This window comes from Odocoileus virginianus, chromosome 17 (genome assembly GCF_023699985.2).
Source record: "Odocoileus virginianus isolate 20LAN1187 ecotype Illinois chromosome 17, Ovbor_1.2, whole genome shotgun sequence".
Taxonomy (NCBI): domain Eukaryota; kingdom Metazoa; phylum Chordata; class Mammalia; order Artiodactyla; family Cervidae; genus Odocoileus; species Odocoileus virginianus.
This window is the reverse complement of record NC_069690.1, coordinates 26,223,810-26,240,578: the sequence shown is the minus strand read 5'-3', so window position 1 is coordinate 26,240,578 and position 16,769 is coordinate 26,223,810. Positions and strand designations below refer to the sequence as shown.

The following is a 16,769-nucleotide window of genomic DNA, read 5'->3' as shown; positions in this document are numbered from 1 at the left end:
GCCACGGATTGGCTGAAGCAGGTATGGGGCGGAGTTATTGCTGCGACGCCTTGCCCCGATGGGGCGGGGCTCCGCGAAAACCGGAAGTGTCGAGTGACGGGCACTCGGAGAAGTTCCGGTGAGTCCGGGGCAGGGGGGGGGGGGTGGGGTCCCTCCATCTGGTTGGAGGGATCCGGGACTGAGAACTGGAGCCGACGGGGTGTGGGCGGTCCCGGAGAGAGGCTCACATTCTCTGCCTTGCAGATGACTGTCCACAACCTGTACCTGTTTGACCGAAATGGAGTGTGTCTGCATTACAGCGAGTGGCACCGCAAGAAGCAAGCGGGGATCCCTAAGGAGGAGGTGACGAGAGGGCCCCGCGCCACTCGGGTGACCTCGCGTCTCCAAATGCATAGTCCCAGTCCAGCCCCTTTTCTCCAAACCCTGGCTCATTCCCACCCCTACCCCGTCTCCTTTACAACAGAGAGTTAATTCTGCCCCTCTCCCTCCAGGAGTACAAGCTGATGTACGGGATGCTCTTCTCTATCCGCTCGTTTGTCAGCAAGATGTCCCCGCTAGACATGTACGCGGAGTCGGAGGGGTTGCTGAGGGAAGGAGGGAACGGACGGGGAGGGGGTACTTTCTGGAGTGGAAGAGGCTTTGGTCCCCAGAGAGGGTAAGGACACAGAGAGAAAGACTGAGTCAGGAGCGAGAATGCAGGAGCTGGCAGAAGCGGCGGTGGGGAAGAGAAGGTTAGAGAGGTTGGGCACGGGGGCTACAGTGAAAGGTGAAGCTGCGAGGTATCTAAGAGGGAGTCTGTCTGGAGGGGATCAGAAGGATCTCTTTGGGAGAGATTCCACTCCCATTCCTTAACATTCCTCCCCATCCCTGCAGGAAGGACGGCTTCCTGGCCTTCCAAACTAGCCGTTACAAACTCCATTACTACGAGACGCCCACTGGGATCAAGGTTGTCATGAATACAGACTTGGGCGTGGGGCCCATCCGAGATGTGCTGCACCACATCTACAGTGCGGTCAGTGCCAGTACCTTGGGCCCTGCTCCCGAAGCCTCAACAGCCATGGTCACTTAGAGCCCCAAGACTCCATCCCTGCCCTAATCCTACTGTACTGTATACAGTACAGTAGAGACCCTGGGTTTTCTCAGGACCTTTATGTCTTTATACACTCCCACCACCACTTTCCCCTCAAAGGGTTTGCCTCCCAGCCCTTGATCCCTGTGCATTCACACACTTTTGACGTTATACTAGGTGTGAGGTTGAAAAGAAATGTTCAAAGCCTGGCTCTAACACCCTCCCTCTTCACAGCTGTATGTGGAGCTGGTGGTGAAGAATCCCCTGTGCCCGCTTGGCCAGACTGTGCAAAGTGAGCTCTTCCGCTCCCGACTGGACTCCTACGTCCGCTCTCTGCCCTTCTTCTCCGCCCGGGCTGGCTGAAGGAAGCACTCTACCTCACCCCTCAGAAGAATTGCTGTCTGCCTGGGGCCCAACCTAACCTTTATCACCCAAGGGCTCCTGCTGCAAGCCCTACCACCCCAGTCCCCCAGCCTCCTCAAGCCCCTCGGTAGCCATCCTAGGGGAACAACCTAAAGCCCTTCACAGGAAGGCAGCCTACTGGAGTCCCTACACCTCCAAACCAGCTCCTCTGTCCAGTTTGATCCCCTACCTGACTCTGTGAGAAGTACAGAATAAACTTTTTATCACCCTCTGGGACCTGAGCGTGTAAGTTTGAGTGGTTGATCGGGGCCTGCCCCTCTCATGGAGCCGTAAACCAGGGTGTCTGCATCCTCTAAGCCAAAAAAGAGGCTTTGTCCATGGGTTTGTTAACAGCAACACGACTGATATTTGGGGCTGGGTAATACCTTGATTGGGGGGAGGGTGGGAGGGCTGCCAGGTACTCTGTTGTGCCTGTGAAAGTGTTAGTCGCTCAGTCTTGTCTCTTCTCGACCCCGTGGACTGTAGCCCACCAAGCTCCTCTGTCCATGGGGTTTCCCAGGCAAGAATACCAGAGTGGATTGCCATTTCCTTTGCTGCCACTCACTAAATGCTGGTAGCACATCACACACACACACACACACACGTGCGTGCACGCCCGCGTCCCAGTCGTGACAGTCAGAAAATATCTCCAGACCTTGCCAAATGTCCCCTCAGGTAGTGACAGTAAAAAAATGTCTCCAGGGATTTCCCTGGTGGTCCAGTGGTTAAGACTATATGCTTACGTTGCAGGGGGTATGGGTTCAATCCCTGGTCAGGGAACTAAGATCCCACATGCATCAAGGCAAAAACCAAACCAAAAAAAATGTCTCCGGACCTTGCCAAATGTCCCCCAGAGGACAAAATATCTCCCGGATTGAAAACCACTGGGGTGGTGGAAGACCGATCGGCCTCGGGGTCCAGAGAGTAGAACCACCCTCCGGGTGCTGCTCCCAGGTTGCTAAGAGCCCATGAAACACTCAATCTGCAGCGCTCCGGAAGGTGAGGCTTATGCAGATAAGCGGCAGGTTCGGGCTGGGAGGCGGGCGGTTTTATGCAGATGAGGGGGCGGTGCATGCATGTTGATTAGCTGGGCTGGCTGCCGACGCGGCTGGGAGCCTAGCGGGTCCCGCTGCGCTTTGGGCAGAGGTGGCATCTTTCTTCCGCCCCCTCCTTGTCCCTAAGTTCCTACCCTCCGAGAATCGCCCACGACCTTCACCCTCGTCCATTTCTCCCTCTCCTCTCCGCGCCAGTGCCCCCGAATCCTAATCGCTCCACTCGTGGCGCCCCCCGCGTTTCTCCTCTTCGCCGCAAACCCCGCGACCTCCAGCAGCCCGCCCGCACGGGCCCGATCCTGCCTGGCAGCTCCCGCCGCAACCTCCTCAGCCTTCCCGCTCTCCCGGAGCTCGCGCCACTACACCCTCGGGGGTCTCCCCTCGAGCTTCCCGGTTCCCTCTTCTTCCCACCCCCTCGGAGCCCCCTCCCCGGCCTTGGCCGGCCGGCATGCAGGTGTCTATCGCATGTACTGAGCAGAACCTTCGCAGCCGGAGCAGTGAGGACCGTCTGTGTGGACCCCGGCCGGGCCCCGGGGGCGGTAACGGCGGGCCGGTCGGCGCGGGGCATGGGAACCCTCCAGGGGGAGGAGGGTCGGGCCCTAAGGCCCGGGCCGCCGTGGTCCCCCGACCCCCAGCGCCTGCTGGGGCCCTCCGAGAGAGCACCGGCCGAGGCACTGGCATGAAATACAGGTATGGGGGTGGCCTGGTCGCCCGCCACATCTGCTCCCTTTCCTGACCCCAGAGGCTTCCTAGGATGCTGCCAGGACCCCCCTCAAACTTCACTAAGAAGGTCTCGGCTCATTCCATCTCTACTTCCCATCGCTGACACTCCCTTACACGGTCCTTTTCTTTTCTTTTTTTTTGCTCTCTGTCCATTCCCCTGCCTAGTAGAAAATCAAGTTTACTGAGGTTGACCAGGCCTGTCAGACCCAAGGGATGCTCCTCCTTACTCACAGGAAGGCCAGGGAAACGCAGATCTCCAGGCTGCACATCACCCCACCCTGCTGGGATGGTGTCCTTGGGTCGTGTCCTGGGAAGAGGGGGGAAGGAAACAGCTTCTCACTCTGGCCTGCTCAGGGTGCCTGACCCAGATACCGCCCCCACATACCCCAAGGTTTCCTGCACTCTTTCTTGGTGGGAAGGGAAGTGGGGCCCTCCAAAGGATGCACTACATCTCTCAAGCCCATGCCGAGGTGGGGAAGGTGGAATGAAATGTAACCGACTTGATCTCCGAGAACCGAGAACCGCTTAGCTCTCAGGACTACCAGTAGGGGACAGGGGAGGGGCTCCTGCTCAGGAGTCAGCAGAGGTCCCTGATCTGAACTGGTTTTGTCACTTGAGGAATTTGATCCCTTCCATATGGCAGCCCTGATTGGGAAGCTGAGTGGAGTACCTGGATGGGGGTGGGGGCGGGGAGGAGGGGGCTCTCTGGTTTGAAGACAGACTTCACAAACCAACAGGAGCAGAGTGAGTAGAAAAAAGGGGGAGAACTGGTCTTTCCTCTCAAACTCCCCACCCAGGTGTCCTACTTGCCTTTGTTGGAGGCCCGTCTGCCTAGCCTATTCAAGGACCCTTGCCTGCCTGAACGCTGAACTTGACTTGGTTTACCCCCTTCCACCCCAGTGTCTGCCCTTTAGCATAGCACTCTGTTGAGGATCTATTTTCACAAACTCATCATAATTAGTCAGTCCCATTCCTCCCAGCCACCCTCTACCCCAACTCCACACATCCCAGAGATGACTCAAATGAACCCAGGACACACCAGAAGCAGCGTTAGGCAGGCAGCACATCTTCAGTGTGATAAGAGGGAACAGAGGCACTGGACCATGGCTCCAGAGGAACACTTACTATTTGTTCACTTATTCTATGGCCCTGGCACTGACCAACTTAGTGGGCCCACTGAGTCTAGTTTCTTTGGCCTGAGACACCCTGAGGGCATCTCAGTCTGCAATGAGAGAAGCTGGAGGCTGATAATCTATGTCCCTAATGGAGGCTCCACCCCTTCCTGCTGCTTCTGTGTCCTGCAGGAACCTAGGAAAGTCTGGTCTTCGGGTATCCTGCCTTGGCCTAGGTGAGTTAGAAAGAAGAGGAATTAAGGGAAGGGCAGGCATTCTTTCATGGCTGCCTCCCCTCCCCCCACTCTGGTCTCATTTGCCTGGCTTCTCTCTTGCAGGTACCTGGGTCACATTTGGTTCTCAGATCTCAGATGAGGTATTGATATAAGTGATGGGACCTAGAAGCAGGGGGAGGGGGTAATGAAGGAACCCAAACGGGAGGGAAATGGACTTGGCTAGGGGTTTGGACAACAAGCATGGAGAATGGTGGCTTGAGGCTGGAGGATGGGGAAAGGGAAGTGAATGTGGCAACCAAGGTGGAGGTGTGATGGGTTAGAGTGCAGTGAGGAAGGTAACTGAGAGGCTGGTGGTTGATCTTCAACTCTTTCTCTCACCATCCTAGACAGCAGAGGATGTGCTGACAGTAGCCTATGAGCACGGTGTAAACCTGTTTGATACCGCCGAAGTGTATGCAGCAGGAAAGTAAGGACTGGGGTGAAAGAGCTAAGTTATACTTGGAAGGCTGAGAGAACATCAGGGCTTTTTGGTTTCCCCCCGAAGAACTCTGGGAATTAAAGCATCACTAAGTTCCAGCCTTTCAGCCAATGGGCCCCCAAAGCATGTTGGGAACTATAGTCCCAACATCTGTCTCTCTCTAGCTTTGAGGGCAACAGGGCATACTGTGCATTCAAAATAAAACCAGATATTTCTTGGACACCAGTTATGTGCAACTATGTGAGGATGAGAAAGCTAAATTTTCAAACATACCATAACCACAGCACATATGGCTTCACACTGGGAATAATAAAAACTTTGGATGACCTACCCCTGTCTCTTCTTCTGGCAAGCTCTTCTGCTTATCATTAAGACTTGTCCCAGATGTCAGCTCTCCCAAGAAACCTTTGCCCAACTCCCCAAAGTTGGTCACTACCCCCCTCAGCTCCCAAAGCACTTTACCTTGCCCTCTGACACACAGTTCCATCAATTACTGGTTTACAAGGCCATATTTGCTGCTCAACGGGGAGGGTCCTCCCTGCATAGAACTTGTCTTCTTCTTTCCCATGTCACTTAAGTACCTACACGGGCTTCCCTGGTAGCTCAGCTGGTAAAGAATCTGGCTGCAATGCAAGAGATCCCCATTTGATTCCTGGGTTGGGAAGATCCCCTGGAGAAGGGATGGGCTACCCATTCCAGTATTCTTGGGCTTCCCTGGTGGCTCAGCTGGTGAAGGATCCGCCTGCAATGCAGGAGAAGACCTGAGTGGGACTTTTCGGAGACTAAAAGAAGGGGGAAGGCAACACAGATGGTTGGAAACAGATGAGACATCCTCCTCAGCATCACTGTAGTTGGTCCCTTGTCTCTCATCCTATTCTAGCCCTTCAGCATCCAGAACAGAGCTTGGTTCACTGTTGCACAACTGACATTTGTTGAATGAATGAATGAAAACGTACAACTATAACCCTACTTACAGGAGCCCTTTTTATTTAGTTTAGAATGGGACTGATGGCCCAATGGGCTTCTCATTCATGGTCCATTTTACAAGGGAGAAATTAGTTGAAGGGAAAGGTGGGAGGAGGGAAAGAAACTGATTCCATCTTGGAGGAGTCAGTGCTTCTGCCTTGTTTTCCTTCCAGGGCTGAAATAACCCTAGGAAACATCCTCAAGAGCAAAGGTTGGAGGTAAGACATGTTTGGGGGTGTGGGGAGTTGCTGGGGACATGATCATCCCCACATCCTTTTCTGGCTGGGTCTCCCATTTCTTTTTCTCCAGGAGATCAAGCTATGTCATCACTACCAAGATTTTTTGGGGAGGACAGTAAGTGGCTGCCTCACTATAGTTGGGGAGAAATCTGCAGACTGTGTGAAGGTGCATGGGATGGGGTGGGGAAAGCAGACCATGCACCTGCTCCCCCAGGTCTGCCTCCTGCCTGTGAGGACCCCTACCACCTTGGTTCCTCATGGCTCCAGGCCAGCCCTGGTCCCTTATCTTTGATGCACCTCATCTTTGACTTGTCTTTTCCTACAGGGGAGAAACCGAGCGAGGCTTGAGCCGCAAACACATCATTGAAGGTGAGAGGGGCTGGGAACCTGAGCTGGCTGAGGACGGAAGCTAGAGAAGTTGGGAATATTCTCTGAAGCTCCAAGTCTGAGGCTCTGAATAGGGAAGCTGGGATTTAGGTGGCCATGGCAGAGGGGTAAGGTCTGAATTTTTAGGCAGCTAAAGCTGGAGAGCTTACCTTCCTCTCCCTGTGCTTACCCCAGGCTTGCGAGGATCCCTGGAGCGCCTCCAGCTGGGATATGTGGACATCGTCTTTGCCAATCGTTTGGACCCCAACAGTCCCATGGAGGGTAAAGAAGCACCCCAACCCTGACAGCCCTTCAAAACTGAGCACTTCTTAAACCTTCAGCCGAAGCCAGGCCCTGCTCAGGAGGTCTCCCAAGTTCCACAGTGGAGGCTCAGACCCCAGGACTTGGACAGGGAGGGAAGCGAAGAGCAGATGCCAACCTCTCACAAGGATGAGTGGGGTTTTGGTGGGGCAGGTGGAGGTCTACAGATCTGGAACCCAGGATGCCAGGGATCTGAGAGTGAAGCTTTCCTTCTCCTATGTGCCTAGAGATTGTGCGAGCCATGACCTACGTCATCAACCAGGGCCTGGCCCTATACTGGGGGACATCCCGATGGGGGGCTGCAGAAATCATGGTGAGTGTGCCACCTACTGCCCCCATCTCACAACTCGTTACCACCTTTCACATGGCCACTCCCAATCCCACTCTGCTGGAGGAGGGCGAGTGGAAGACAATGGAAGGACTGCTCTGACCCCTGTCTCTTCTCCGCCCCAACCCAGGAGGCCTACTCCATGGCCAGACAGTTCAATCTGATCCCTCCAGTGTGTGAACAAGCTGAGCACCATCTGTTTCAGAGAGAGAAGGTGGAGATGCAGCTGCCAGAGCTCTACCACAAGATTGGTTCGCAGTCCCCTCATCCCTGCCTTTCCCTCGGCCTCACCATCACTGAGATCCCCTTCCCACATCTGGTCCTCTCCGTCTTAGGTGTTGGCTCAGTCACCTGGTCCCCTCTGGCCTGTGGCCTCATCACTAGCAAGTATGATGGGCGAGTCCCAGATACCTGCAGGGTCACCATCAAGGTGAGATCTGGGGGCTCGGGATGGCAGGAGTGGACTGAGTGAGAAGTAGTCTTTTGATGAATCTCCTTGGCCTCCAGGGCTACCAGTGGCACAAAGACAAAGTGCAAAGTGAGGATGGCAAGAAACAACAAGCCAAAGTCATGGACCTTCTCCCCATCGCTCACCAGCTGGGCTGCACTGTGGCGCAGCTTGCTATTGGTGAGACACTGCCAGCCCTGGACCTACAGGGTCCCTGTCTCCACCTAAGAGCTACCAAACCACAGACTGGTTTGTTTCTGGATCGGTCCTTCTTCCTCAGAGACCCCTCTGAAGTCTGGGTGTTCACTGTTTCCCACCAGTTCTCTCTCTTTTTCCTTCTCGGCCCCAGCGTGGTGTCTCCGCAGTGAGGGGGTCAGCTCGGTCTTGCTGGGGGTGTCCAGTGTGGAGCAGCTGGTGGAGCACCTGGGCGCCCTGCAGGTGAGCGAGAGACTCAGAGCCAGAGCTCATCTCTGTCCCCTTCCCCAGCAGTCAAGACCTTGATGTCCAACCCAGAATGGGCCTGAGGTGAGTCACCCACTACAAGGTCTCAATTTGCAAATGAGTGGTCCCAGGGCGAGAAGGTAAAGCAGAAGCACAGCTGTGACTAGGCCTTGCTGTGAGGCTCCCCGGGTCCTCGAACCTCCTGCCCTCTTTCAAGGACCCTGCATGTACCCCCATTCACCCCATTCAATTCCAGGTGCTGAGTCAGCTGACCCCGCAGACGGTGATGGAGATAGACGGACTCCTAGGCAACAAGCCACATCCCAAGAAGTAGTCCACCAGGGACGCAGGAACCCAATCCCTGAGCCGCTGCATCCCCCAGAAACGCGTCCCCGCCTCTGCCTCCCTCCCGCTCCGGATCCCTCCACGCAGCGGCCGAGACAGGGCGGCCCCGCCCACTAGCGAGTTCCAGCTTCGAGTAGCGATAGCATGAACAAAGCCATATCCTCCCGCAGTGGGGCTTGAGAGGGAAAGTAGTCCGCCGCCCCCTGCTACGTCCACCTAGGCCTTTCTGCTAATCCTGGGCATGAGCTACTGGGCCGTCACCTCTCTGCGACTTGGTCTCGCTCCTTCTCTCTTCCCCTAATCGCCGAGGTCCAGGGAAAAACAAAAAGGCATATACAAGACCCATTGCAGAGTACCTCGAAAGCGGCCCTTGAAATGTCATCAAGGAGTTGTGAGTTCTAATAAGAAGCGAGTTGTGGTGTCACCTGGAAAAAAGGAAATGGGACTCTTAAATTCTTTACAAAGGAAGCCAGGCTGGTCCTGGCAGGAAGTAAATGATGACTTTTGGGAAACCGGGACCCTGCCTCAGCCAGGAGGTGGAGAAGGGCGTAAAACTAGAATTCGTATTGATGCTTTGTTCTTGGGGAGAAGGGTAGAGTGGGGAGTGCAGTAGCAAAGCACCGGTGAGGGAAATTTGATGGCCAGTGTATACAGTATCCTGGCGGAAGTGGCCAGGGAAGACCTTGGAAAGCACACTGGGCCTCACTTCGCAGAAAACAGTGACAGCCTTTAGGTCACGTCAGGGAAATGGGGCCAACATAAAAGGTCTGGGGATAAACCTTTGAGCCTTGAGCAGGACTTCCTACCTGGCAGGGGAAGACTGTGTCTTCCTCCTGGCAATAATCTTAAAGCAATAATGATGGCCCCTCTTGTGCAAGACTTCCCAGGGAACTGTAAATAAAATCTCAGCTTGATCATCACTTACTGTGTCTGAAGTTGCTGGGGGCTGAGTGTTAGGCTCGCAGCCTCACCTGTTTGACTCCCTAGCCCCTCCAGGACTCTTCCTCTCCACTGCTCATGGACCTTAGTGACCCGGGCACCTTGCTCCTAGCCACTGCTGTCATCAAAGACCGGTTTTCTTCTTTCAGTCACCACATGCCTTGGAACCTAGAGGTCTGCTTTCATAGCTGTGTTGCTCCTCCCTCTGACACTCTTATTCTTGTTTTGTTTTGAAAAGTTATATTAGCCAAGGGTCTTATTTCCCTCTTTCCTGATACCCAGTGCATGCCAAGTTGCTTCAGCCATGGCTGACTCTTTGGAACCCTAGGGACCATAGCCTGCCAGGCTCTTCTGTCCATGGGGTTCTCCAGGCAAAATAATGAAGTGGATTGCCATTTTCTCCTCCAGGGATTCTTCCTGACCCAGAGATCAAACCTGTGTTTCTTAGGCAAAATACTGAAGTGGATTGCCATTTCCTCCTCCAGGGGTTCTTCCTGACCCAGGGATTGAACCTGTGTTTCTTACATCTCCTACATTGGCAGGCAGGTTCTTTACCACTGGTGCCACCTGAGAAGCCTAATACCCACACTATCCAAAAAACTGTGGGTGGTTTTCTTGTGACTGCGTGGGAGGCACTGTTCTGAGATGGAGGATTTGGGGAAGGAGAGGTAAAATGAAAACTGGTCTATGGTTGAAATGATGCAGAGAGAGAGAGAAGAGAGCTGTTATAAAAAGAAAACAAGTGAAAGATCAGGTGTGAGAGTGGCAGTAAAGCAGGATCAAATGGGATTATGTCAGATACTTACCCTTACTCTTCCCTAAAGAACTCTGATTTCCCTGGGACAGAAAGTGGGTGGAAAGTTACAACCCTTTAATGATCACAAGGCAGGGGAGGATGAGCTCTTCCTTCCTTAAAATATAACCTTACCATCTCCCTTCTTCCCATCCTCACCCTTCCTTGATCCTGAAGCTGGGAGAGCAAAGTAAAACCAATTTCCAAAAGAGAGAAGTCAGCAGCATGCCATTTACTGGATTAGCAACCAACCGGATCAACTAATGAACACTTACATCCACTCCTATCATCTCCCACTCATTTGGGAAGACTGTGGAGGAAACAAAAAGGTAAAATGTATGACTAAACTAAGCTTAGTTATTCTGTAACAAACATAGGACAATTTATAAATTCAAAATGGTGCTCTCCTTAAATAGTTACCTTGGAGGGTCATGAACCTCCTTCATTTAATGCCTCCTTCATTGCTCAACACATTTTTTAAAAGTCCTCTTAAAATTACTTTCAGAGGCCGTTAGAAACCCCTTGTAAGAAACCTTCCTTTATTGTCACACCTTGTTAACTAAATATATATATATATATGCCATGCTGCTCCTCTTGTGGGATTTTAGTTCCCTGACCCAAGGCTTCCCTGGGCAGTGAAAGCACCAAGTCCTAACCACTGGACCACTAGCTAATTCCCTCACATACCATATTTATCATTCACCTCATTCATTAGTAGAACTTATCTATTGGGTCCTACTATGGTACAGCACCGGGACACAGTGGTGAACAAAACCTGGCTCAGCAACCTTTGTGGAGTTTACAGATGGGGAAGGCAAAGTAACCCCAAACACACACTCAAACTTAGGTTGTCCGAAGTCCAGAGGAAAGCACTGGTGTTACCAGAGTGAACAGTGAGTATCTGACATGGTGAGGCTGCAAAGAGAGCTGAAGGATGAGTAGGTGTTGCTACGGTGAAAGCAAGAAGGTTAGGGGAAGCACACGGGAAAACCTTGTGGGGGAAACAAACAGACAAGTCAGAGGTCTCCAAAGGCTGAATGTCTAAAGAAGAAAGGCAAGCAGAATGTGAGACTTGGTGGTTTCAGAGCATGTTTGGCCTTGTAGGGCACTTCAGCATATTATATTTATCCTAAGGACAGTAGGAAACCCTCAAAATCAGTTATCTTGATACACAACAGATCACCCCCAAATTTAGTGGCTTAAAGGAATATTTAAAAATTATTTTTACTCCACGATTCTGTGGATTGGCTGGGAGCGTCTTCTGGTGTTTTCACCTGGGCTCGTTCACGTGGCTGCATGCCCACAGAGCAGCTAAACAGGAAAATCCAATGACCTTACTGGTACACCTGGCCATTAGTGCTGGCTGTTGACTGGGGCTCCTCCCTTCTCCAAGTGGCTTCATTCGCCAGCAAACTTCCTTACATGGTGGTCTCAGGGCAGTGTTCCAAAGGGACAAAGGCAGAAGCCATAAGGTCTCTGAAGGAATGATGCTCCAGAACTCACACATCATCATTCTTGCCACATTTTATTAGTCAACGCAAGTCATGAGGTGAGCCCAGGTTCAAGGGAGAAGGAACAGATCCCAATTCTTGATGGGAGAAGCAGCAAAGTCATATATCTTAGGAATTTGGGGGTATTAAACCACGACTGCATTAAAAGTTTGTTGTTTAAAAAATGTTTATATATTTATTTGGCTGCGCCAGGTCTTAGTTGAGGCATGCATGAGCTTTAGTTGCACAAAGATCTTTCTTTAGTTATGGCATGTGGGATCTAATTCCCTGACCAGGGATCGAACCCAGGCCCTCTGCACTGGGAGCTCAGAGTCTTAGCCACTGGACCACCTGCTGTAGAAGTTTTTGTTTTTAACAGGAATGGAAGGGATATGTGGTGGTGGTGGTTTAGTCGCTAAGTCATGTCTGACTCTTACGACCCCATGAACTGTAGCCTGCCAGGCTCTTTTGTCCATGGGATTCTCCCATGGGAGGCAAGAATACTGGAGGGGGGTTGCCATTTCCTTCTCCAGGGATCTTCCCAACCCAGGAATCAAACCTGGGTCTTCTGCATTGCAGGCAGATTTTAACAGGAATGGAAGGGATATATGGTAGGACATAATTAGGCTTGAGTTTTGGAAAGATTACTGTAAGCAGTGTGAAGAGAAGTCTGCAGAAGGCCAGAACAACTGTGGACAAACTGGTGAAGAGGCTTCTGATGGCAGAAGAGATGATGGCAGCTTGAACCAGGGTGGTATACTGGAAGTAGAGAAAAGCAGATGAATTAATTTTAGGAAGCAAAATGTACCAGGCCTAGTGATAAGGGAGGTAAAGGAACATGAATTCAAGGAAGGGATCTAGGTTTGACACCTAGGTTTCTGGTGTTGGGTAAAAAGATAAGAAACTTGGAAGGGATGTTGTTTTAGATGGGGAGATCATCATTTTGGATTCTTGATAAACAAGAAAGGAAGCTGAGCAGGTGACTGGATATTCCAGGCCTAGAGCTAGAAGGGCTTTGGCTGTCTACCACTTTAGGAGCATTTATACAGTCAAATTTACCTTAAAAGACTTAATCACCAACTGAAGATATTAAAAGATGTGAGATCTCTAAGCACCATTATAAAAAGAAGTTCCCCCAAATTTGAGTTATGACAGCATCACTGGAATGAATAGCTTCCTCCAAGTAACCACAAGACAATAAAACTTAGTTCTGAAAAGATATAAAATAATTAAAAATAATGATATATCTTCTCACAAAAGATTGCCCTCTAAGGTTTTAAAGAATCTAGTTTTTAAAAACCAGCTTTACATTGCCTGTTACAGCCAGTAAATGCCATGAGTGTGGAGAATCCCATCTTGTGTTTACCAAAAGAAATAGGGGTTGAGAATGTTGTGCCTGGACCATCAGTGGTTAAGCCCTGCACTTCCACTGAATGGGGTGAGGATTCGATCCCTGGTTGGGGACCGTAAGATCCTGAATGCCCCGCGGTTGTGGCAGGAAAAAAAAAAAAAAGGAAAAGAAAAGAATATGTTGGGTGCCAAGAAGTTAAAGTGAACACAATATAGGAGAGGGCATAAAATAATAATAGCAGCTAATATGTGTTTACTGTGTGCCAGGCATCATTCTAAGCACCTTACATATGTAAGCTGATTCAATCCTACTATCATCCATATTTTATAGATGAGAAAGCCAAGGCCCAGCGGAGTTAGGTAACTTGCTCAAAGCATCACAACTGGTAAACTGGGTCTAGGCTCTGTCCTATGAACCTCCACAACAGTGCCTAGACTGTGGGTCCAGGCGGGTGAGGAAGGAGCTGGGGGTGGGTGCCGCACCAAGAGGGAACGTGGGCTGTGAATACTATGTTATGTCCTGTTTACCCGTGGCGGAAGTCAGACCCGAGTCAGAGTTTAGGCGGCGCTGCTTTGCTGGAGCCATCATGGTGCGTGGGCGTCCAGGCCTGGCTACTCAGGAAGGAGAAGATTCCCAGCATTCCTGGGCCTGGATCTTGGTATCTAGGGCCCTTCTTAGGTTGAGACGTCGGCTGGGAGTTCAACAGTTTGAGGAGAATAAAATTTGGGAAGCCAGCCTTACAAGAACACAGGGAGGTTGAATATGGTAAGGGCAATGGAGCTCAGCGTCTGCTCAAACGCCCGGGGCCTTCTAAAAATTGGGCAGAAAGGGCAGTGTCACTGGCTTAGGAAGTATGTTGTGAAAGAGCCTGAGAAACCCGTGCCAGTGATTGAGGGCTCAGGCTCAGTAGCTGGGGCTTTGCACAGAGTACAATTAAGGAGAGCTGGCGCTGCGTGGGGGCATTAAGGAAGGCGTGCCTGGAGCTGGAGGTGCCGCACCTCCCCGTCCCCAGTCCAGGCACCACCTGGGCCACCTCCCCGCCCCCAGCTTCGCCGAGGCTGGCATTCCGGACCTCGCACCTCCACCACCCACGCGCGTGCCACCGCGGGGAGGGGCCTGACTGCGACGTGACGTCGCGAAGGGGCGGGGTCTCACTATTTAAAAGGAGCGAGCGGCCGCGGGGCGGGCCCCAGGACGGGCCCGCTAGATCTATCACGGAGCTGGTTTCGTGAGTGACGCTCTCAGGTCCGCGGCGGGCAAGATGCAGCTCTTGGTGAGGGTGCCGTCTCTTCCAGAGCGCGGCGAGCTGGACTGCAATATCTGCTACCGGCCTTTCAACCTCGGGGACCGCGCGCCCCGCCGCCTGCCCGGGACGGCGCGCGCCCGCTGCGGCCACACGCTCTGCACCGCATGCCTGCGCGAGCTGGCGGCGCGCGGCGACGGTGGCGGGGTGGCGGCGCGCGTGGTGCGCCTGCGCCGCCTCGTCACGTGCCCCTTTTGTCGCGCGCCCACCCCACTCCCGCGCGGCGGGGTCGCGGAGATATCTGTCGACCCGGACTTATGGTCGCGCTTGGAGGCAAAACTCAGGCGCGAATCTGATGAGGCGGGTGGCGACGCGAACCGAGAGGCCGATGACGAGGAAAAGGAGAGCGAGAAAGGGGCGGGGCCTAGGAGCGCAGGGTGGCGCGTGCTTCGGCGGCTCTGGGCCCAGGTGCTGGTGCCCGCGCTCGGGTGGCGGCGCCCACTGCCTAGCAACGGTGAGGGGCCACCGGAGAGGCCGTGGAGGGGGAGCACCAGGGAACGCCGGGTTCAGCTGCGTCTTTCCACTGACCTTAACCGTCCTCCTTTCCCCCAGTGCTGTACTGTCCGGAGGTCAAGGACTTGGCCCACATGACCCGCTGCACGCCGTAACCGGGGAACTCTAAAGCAACGGCAGAAGAAAGGTGGGAGCTGCGTTCTCGTGGCGCGCTGTAGTACAGGGGTCTGATGCCAAGACTACCTACCCCCCGTCACATCCTGGATTGGCATGGATGAGGGAGGTGAGCCAAGGGCAGGAAGGAACGCCCTGGGAGGTGTTAATACTGCGCTGCAGAGGCTCCTAGGCGAATCGCCCCCGTCTGACTGTCTGTGCCAGCCTTGCGTATTCAGGATGGAGTGGCTTAGGGATGATGGAAACAGTCTCCGTTCTCGTGGGAAGTAGACAGACTGTTTCCCTAGCTGTGACTTTGGCTTTTGTCCAGGGCAGCTCTGGTGTGTGGGAGCAACAGGTCCCATTTTAGCAATTCTGTGTCAATGATTTTAAAGATGGAACGGGAGAGAAGAGGCCGATTTTCAAGTCGTGTTAATCTCACTTCTCTAGCACCTAAGAGAAGTGAGAAAAATACATTGTACCCTCCCTACCCTCCTCCATTGGTATGCCTACTGTTTCCTCATCCCCAGTACTGTTTCTAAAATTATCAAGATGCATCCCTACCTATGAGGTTAAGAGCCTTGCTTCATTTCAGAATCTCCCTTTAACCAGTTAGGGCAGGCATGAGAAGGTCCAAAGGGCATTTATCTGAGTCAGTTCATTAGTGCTTATCAAGGAGAGGAGCTAGTGCCATTTGGCAAAGGCATTGAATTGTAAGCCTTTGATACTATGTGTTATCTTTACAGTCCCAAAGAAACAGTCACTACTGAAAAAAGATGCTCATAATACAGTTTTAAACTTGTGTCCCATAATTGGACTTAACCAAATTTTAGGGTGTGAGTTTTAGTTAAAAATCCTGTTAATCTCTCATGATAGTACAGTTACGAGTCAAGGACCAACAGCATCAGCATCATTGGGAGCTTGTTGGAAGTACAGAATCTCAGGAATTCAGTTTAGACTGACTGATTCAGACTCTGCATTTTACAAGGAATCCCAGGTGATCCGTTTAAATAAAAATGTAAGCAGCACTAGTCCAGGTTCTAGACTATCTAGGATATCACCATCTGTGGTTGGAATATTTAAAACACAACTGATATAAATGATATAGTTTTATTCAAGGTTCCTAAAGTGGCACTATTAACTGAAGAAATGTAAACTTCGTGTGCGTAGTTTACTGTGTTGAATTTTCCTCTGAGTTTTAAAAATGTGAACTTACTAATAAACCTCAATTTTTCTAATACCGTTTTTGCCTTTTTCCTGTCCTTAAGTCTGATGTCTCAGTTTACATTTTCCCTCTTTGGGGAGCCCTTTCTCAGCCTTCAACCTGCTGTTTTCTGATTGCTTGTTAGAATTACAGTTTTTAATAGCCTCAAAAATTTAAGTGTCTGGTCTCAGCCTCTAAGAAGCTCTGGTAGTGAACAATACATGTCAAGGTGCAGTGTCTAGCAATTCAAATCTTTGGCCGCCCCTCCCCCCCAATTCCTTTAAAATAAAATAAATAGAAGTGTGCTTCTGCAAACTGGGAACTGAACCTGTGAAGCTGTAGTGACCTCTACTGACTCTTGGCAGAACTAAACAACCTGAAGGTGGAAAGGCTGCTCAAAAGGATGACTGAAGGCAGTTGTGAACCTTGTCAGGCACCCCTCCCATTCCACTTCTGTCGAGTGAACCCTGCCTCGCTGGTCCCACCCTGAGGCCTGTGAGGTATCCTGCTGTCACCCTCCACACTGAGCTCATCACCTCCGGGTTAGGGCTGGAAAA

The 16,769-nt window shown here is 52.0% G+C and overlaps 3 protein-coding genes and 1 long non-coding RNA gene across 4 annotated transcripts; 3 read left to right on the top strand and 1 right to left on the bottom strand.

The window, feature by feature from the left end:
• Positions 1-32: 32 nt before the first annotated feature.
• TRAPPC1 (trafficking protein particle complex subunit 1) lies at positions 33-1,708 on the top strand. Its single transcript, XM_020869099.2, has 5 exons — positions 33-118; positions 244-342; positions 492-562; positions 874-1,012; positions 1,304-1,708. The coding sequence occupies exons 2-5, from the start codon at positions 244-246 to the stop codon at positions 1,430-1,432; spliced, it is 438 nt and encodes a 145-aa protein (XP_020724758.1). The 5' UTR covers positions 33-118; the 3' UTR covers positions 1,433-1,708.
• Positions 1,709-2,569: 861 nt separating this feature from the next.
• KCNAB3 (potassium voltage-gated channel subfamily A regulatory beta subunit 3) lies at positions 2,570-9,446 on the top strand. The gene is made up of 14 exons (XM_020869080.2): positions 2,570-3,213; positions 4,551-4,594; positions 4,697-4,734; positions 4,981-5,060; positions 6,212-6,256; positions 6,348-6,392; positions 6,603-6,646; positions 6,839-6,925; positions 7,192-7,277; positions 7,423-7,543; positions 7,628-7,722; positions 7,800-7,920; positions 8,090-8,178; positions 8,438-9,446. The coding sequence occupies exons 1-14, from the start codon at positions 2,972-2,974 to the stop codon at positions 8,513-8,515; spliced, it is 1,215 nt and encodes a 404-aa protein (XP_020724739.2). The 5' UTR covers positions 2,570-2,971; the 3' UTR covers positions 8,516-9,446.
• A 2,321-nt stretch (positions 9,447-11,767) lies between these two features.
• LOC139039071 (uncharacterized) lies at positions 11,768-14,342 on the bottom strand. The gene is made up of 3 exons (XR_011492225.1): positions 14,255-14,342; positions 13,627-13,835; positions 11,768-12,507 (listed from the first exon to the last, which is right to left on the bottom strand). It is a non-coding gene; the product is annotated as an uncharacterized lncRNA (long non-coding RNA).
• Positions 14,272-16,248, top strand: RNF227 (ring finger protein 227). The gene is made up of 2 exons (XM_070479036.1): positions 14,272-14,856; positions 14,955-16,248. The coding sequence occupies exons 1-2, from the start codon at positions 14,361-14,363 to the stop codon at positions 15,008-15,010; spliced, it is 552 nt and encodes a 183-aa protein (XP_070335137.1). The 5' UTR covers positions 14,272-14,360; the 3' UTR covers positions 15,011-16,248.
• Positions 16,249-16,769: the final 521 nt, after the last annotated feature.

What these genes read in the sequence shown, in the direction of transcription:
- TRAPPC1 (XM_020869099.2), top strand. Translation starts at nt 244, where the DNA reads ATGACTGTCCACAACCTGTACCTGTTTGACCGAAATGGAGTGTGTCTG. An exon ending in CGGGGATCCCTAAGGAGGAG is followed by an intron (nt 343 to 491) that starts GTGACGAGAGGG and finishes CTCTCCCTCCAG; the next exon opens with GAGTACAAGCTGATGTACGG. An exon ending in TGCACCACATCTACAGTGCG is followed by an intron (nt 1,013 to 1,303) that starts GTCAGTGCCAGT and finishes CCCTCTTCACAG; the next exon opens with CTGTATGTGGAGCTGGTGGT.
- KCNAB3 (XM_020869080.2), top strand. Translation starts at nt 2,972, where the DNA reads ATGCAGGTGTCTATCGCATGTACTGAGCAGAACCTTCGCAGCCGGAGC. An exon ending in GGTATCCTGCCTTGGCCTAG is followed by an intron (nt 4,595 to 4,696) that starts GTGAGTTAGAAA and finishes TCTCTCTTGCAG; the next exon opens with GTACCTGGGTCACATTTGGT. An exon ending in GTTCTCAGATCTCAGATGAG is followed by an intron (nt 4,735 to 4,980) that starts GTATTGATATAA and finishes TCACCATCCTAG; the next exon opens with ACAGCAGAGGATGTGCTGAC.
- RNF227 (XM_070479036.1), top strand. Translation starts at nt 14,361, where the DNA reads ATGCAGCTCTTGGTGAGGGTGCCGTCTCTTCCAGAGCGCGGCGAGCTG. An exon ending in GCGCCCACTGCCTAGCAACG is followed by an intron (nt 14,857 to 14,954) that starts GTGAGGGGCCAC and finishes CCTTTCCCCCAG; the next exon opens with TGCTGTACTGTCCGGAGGTC.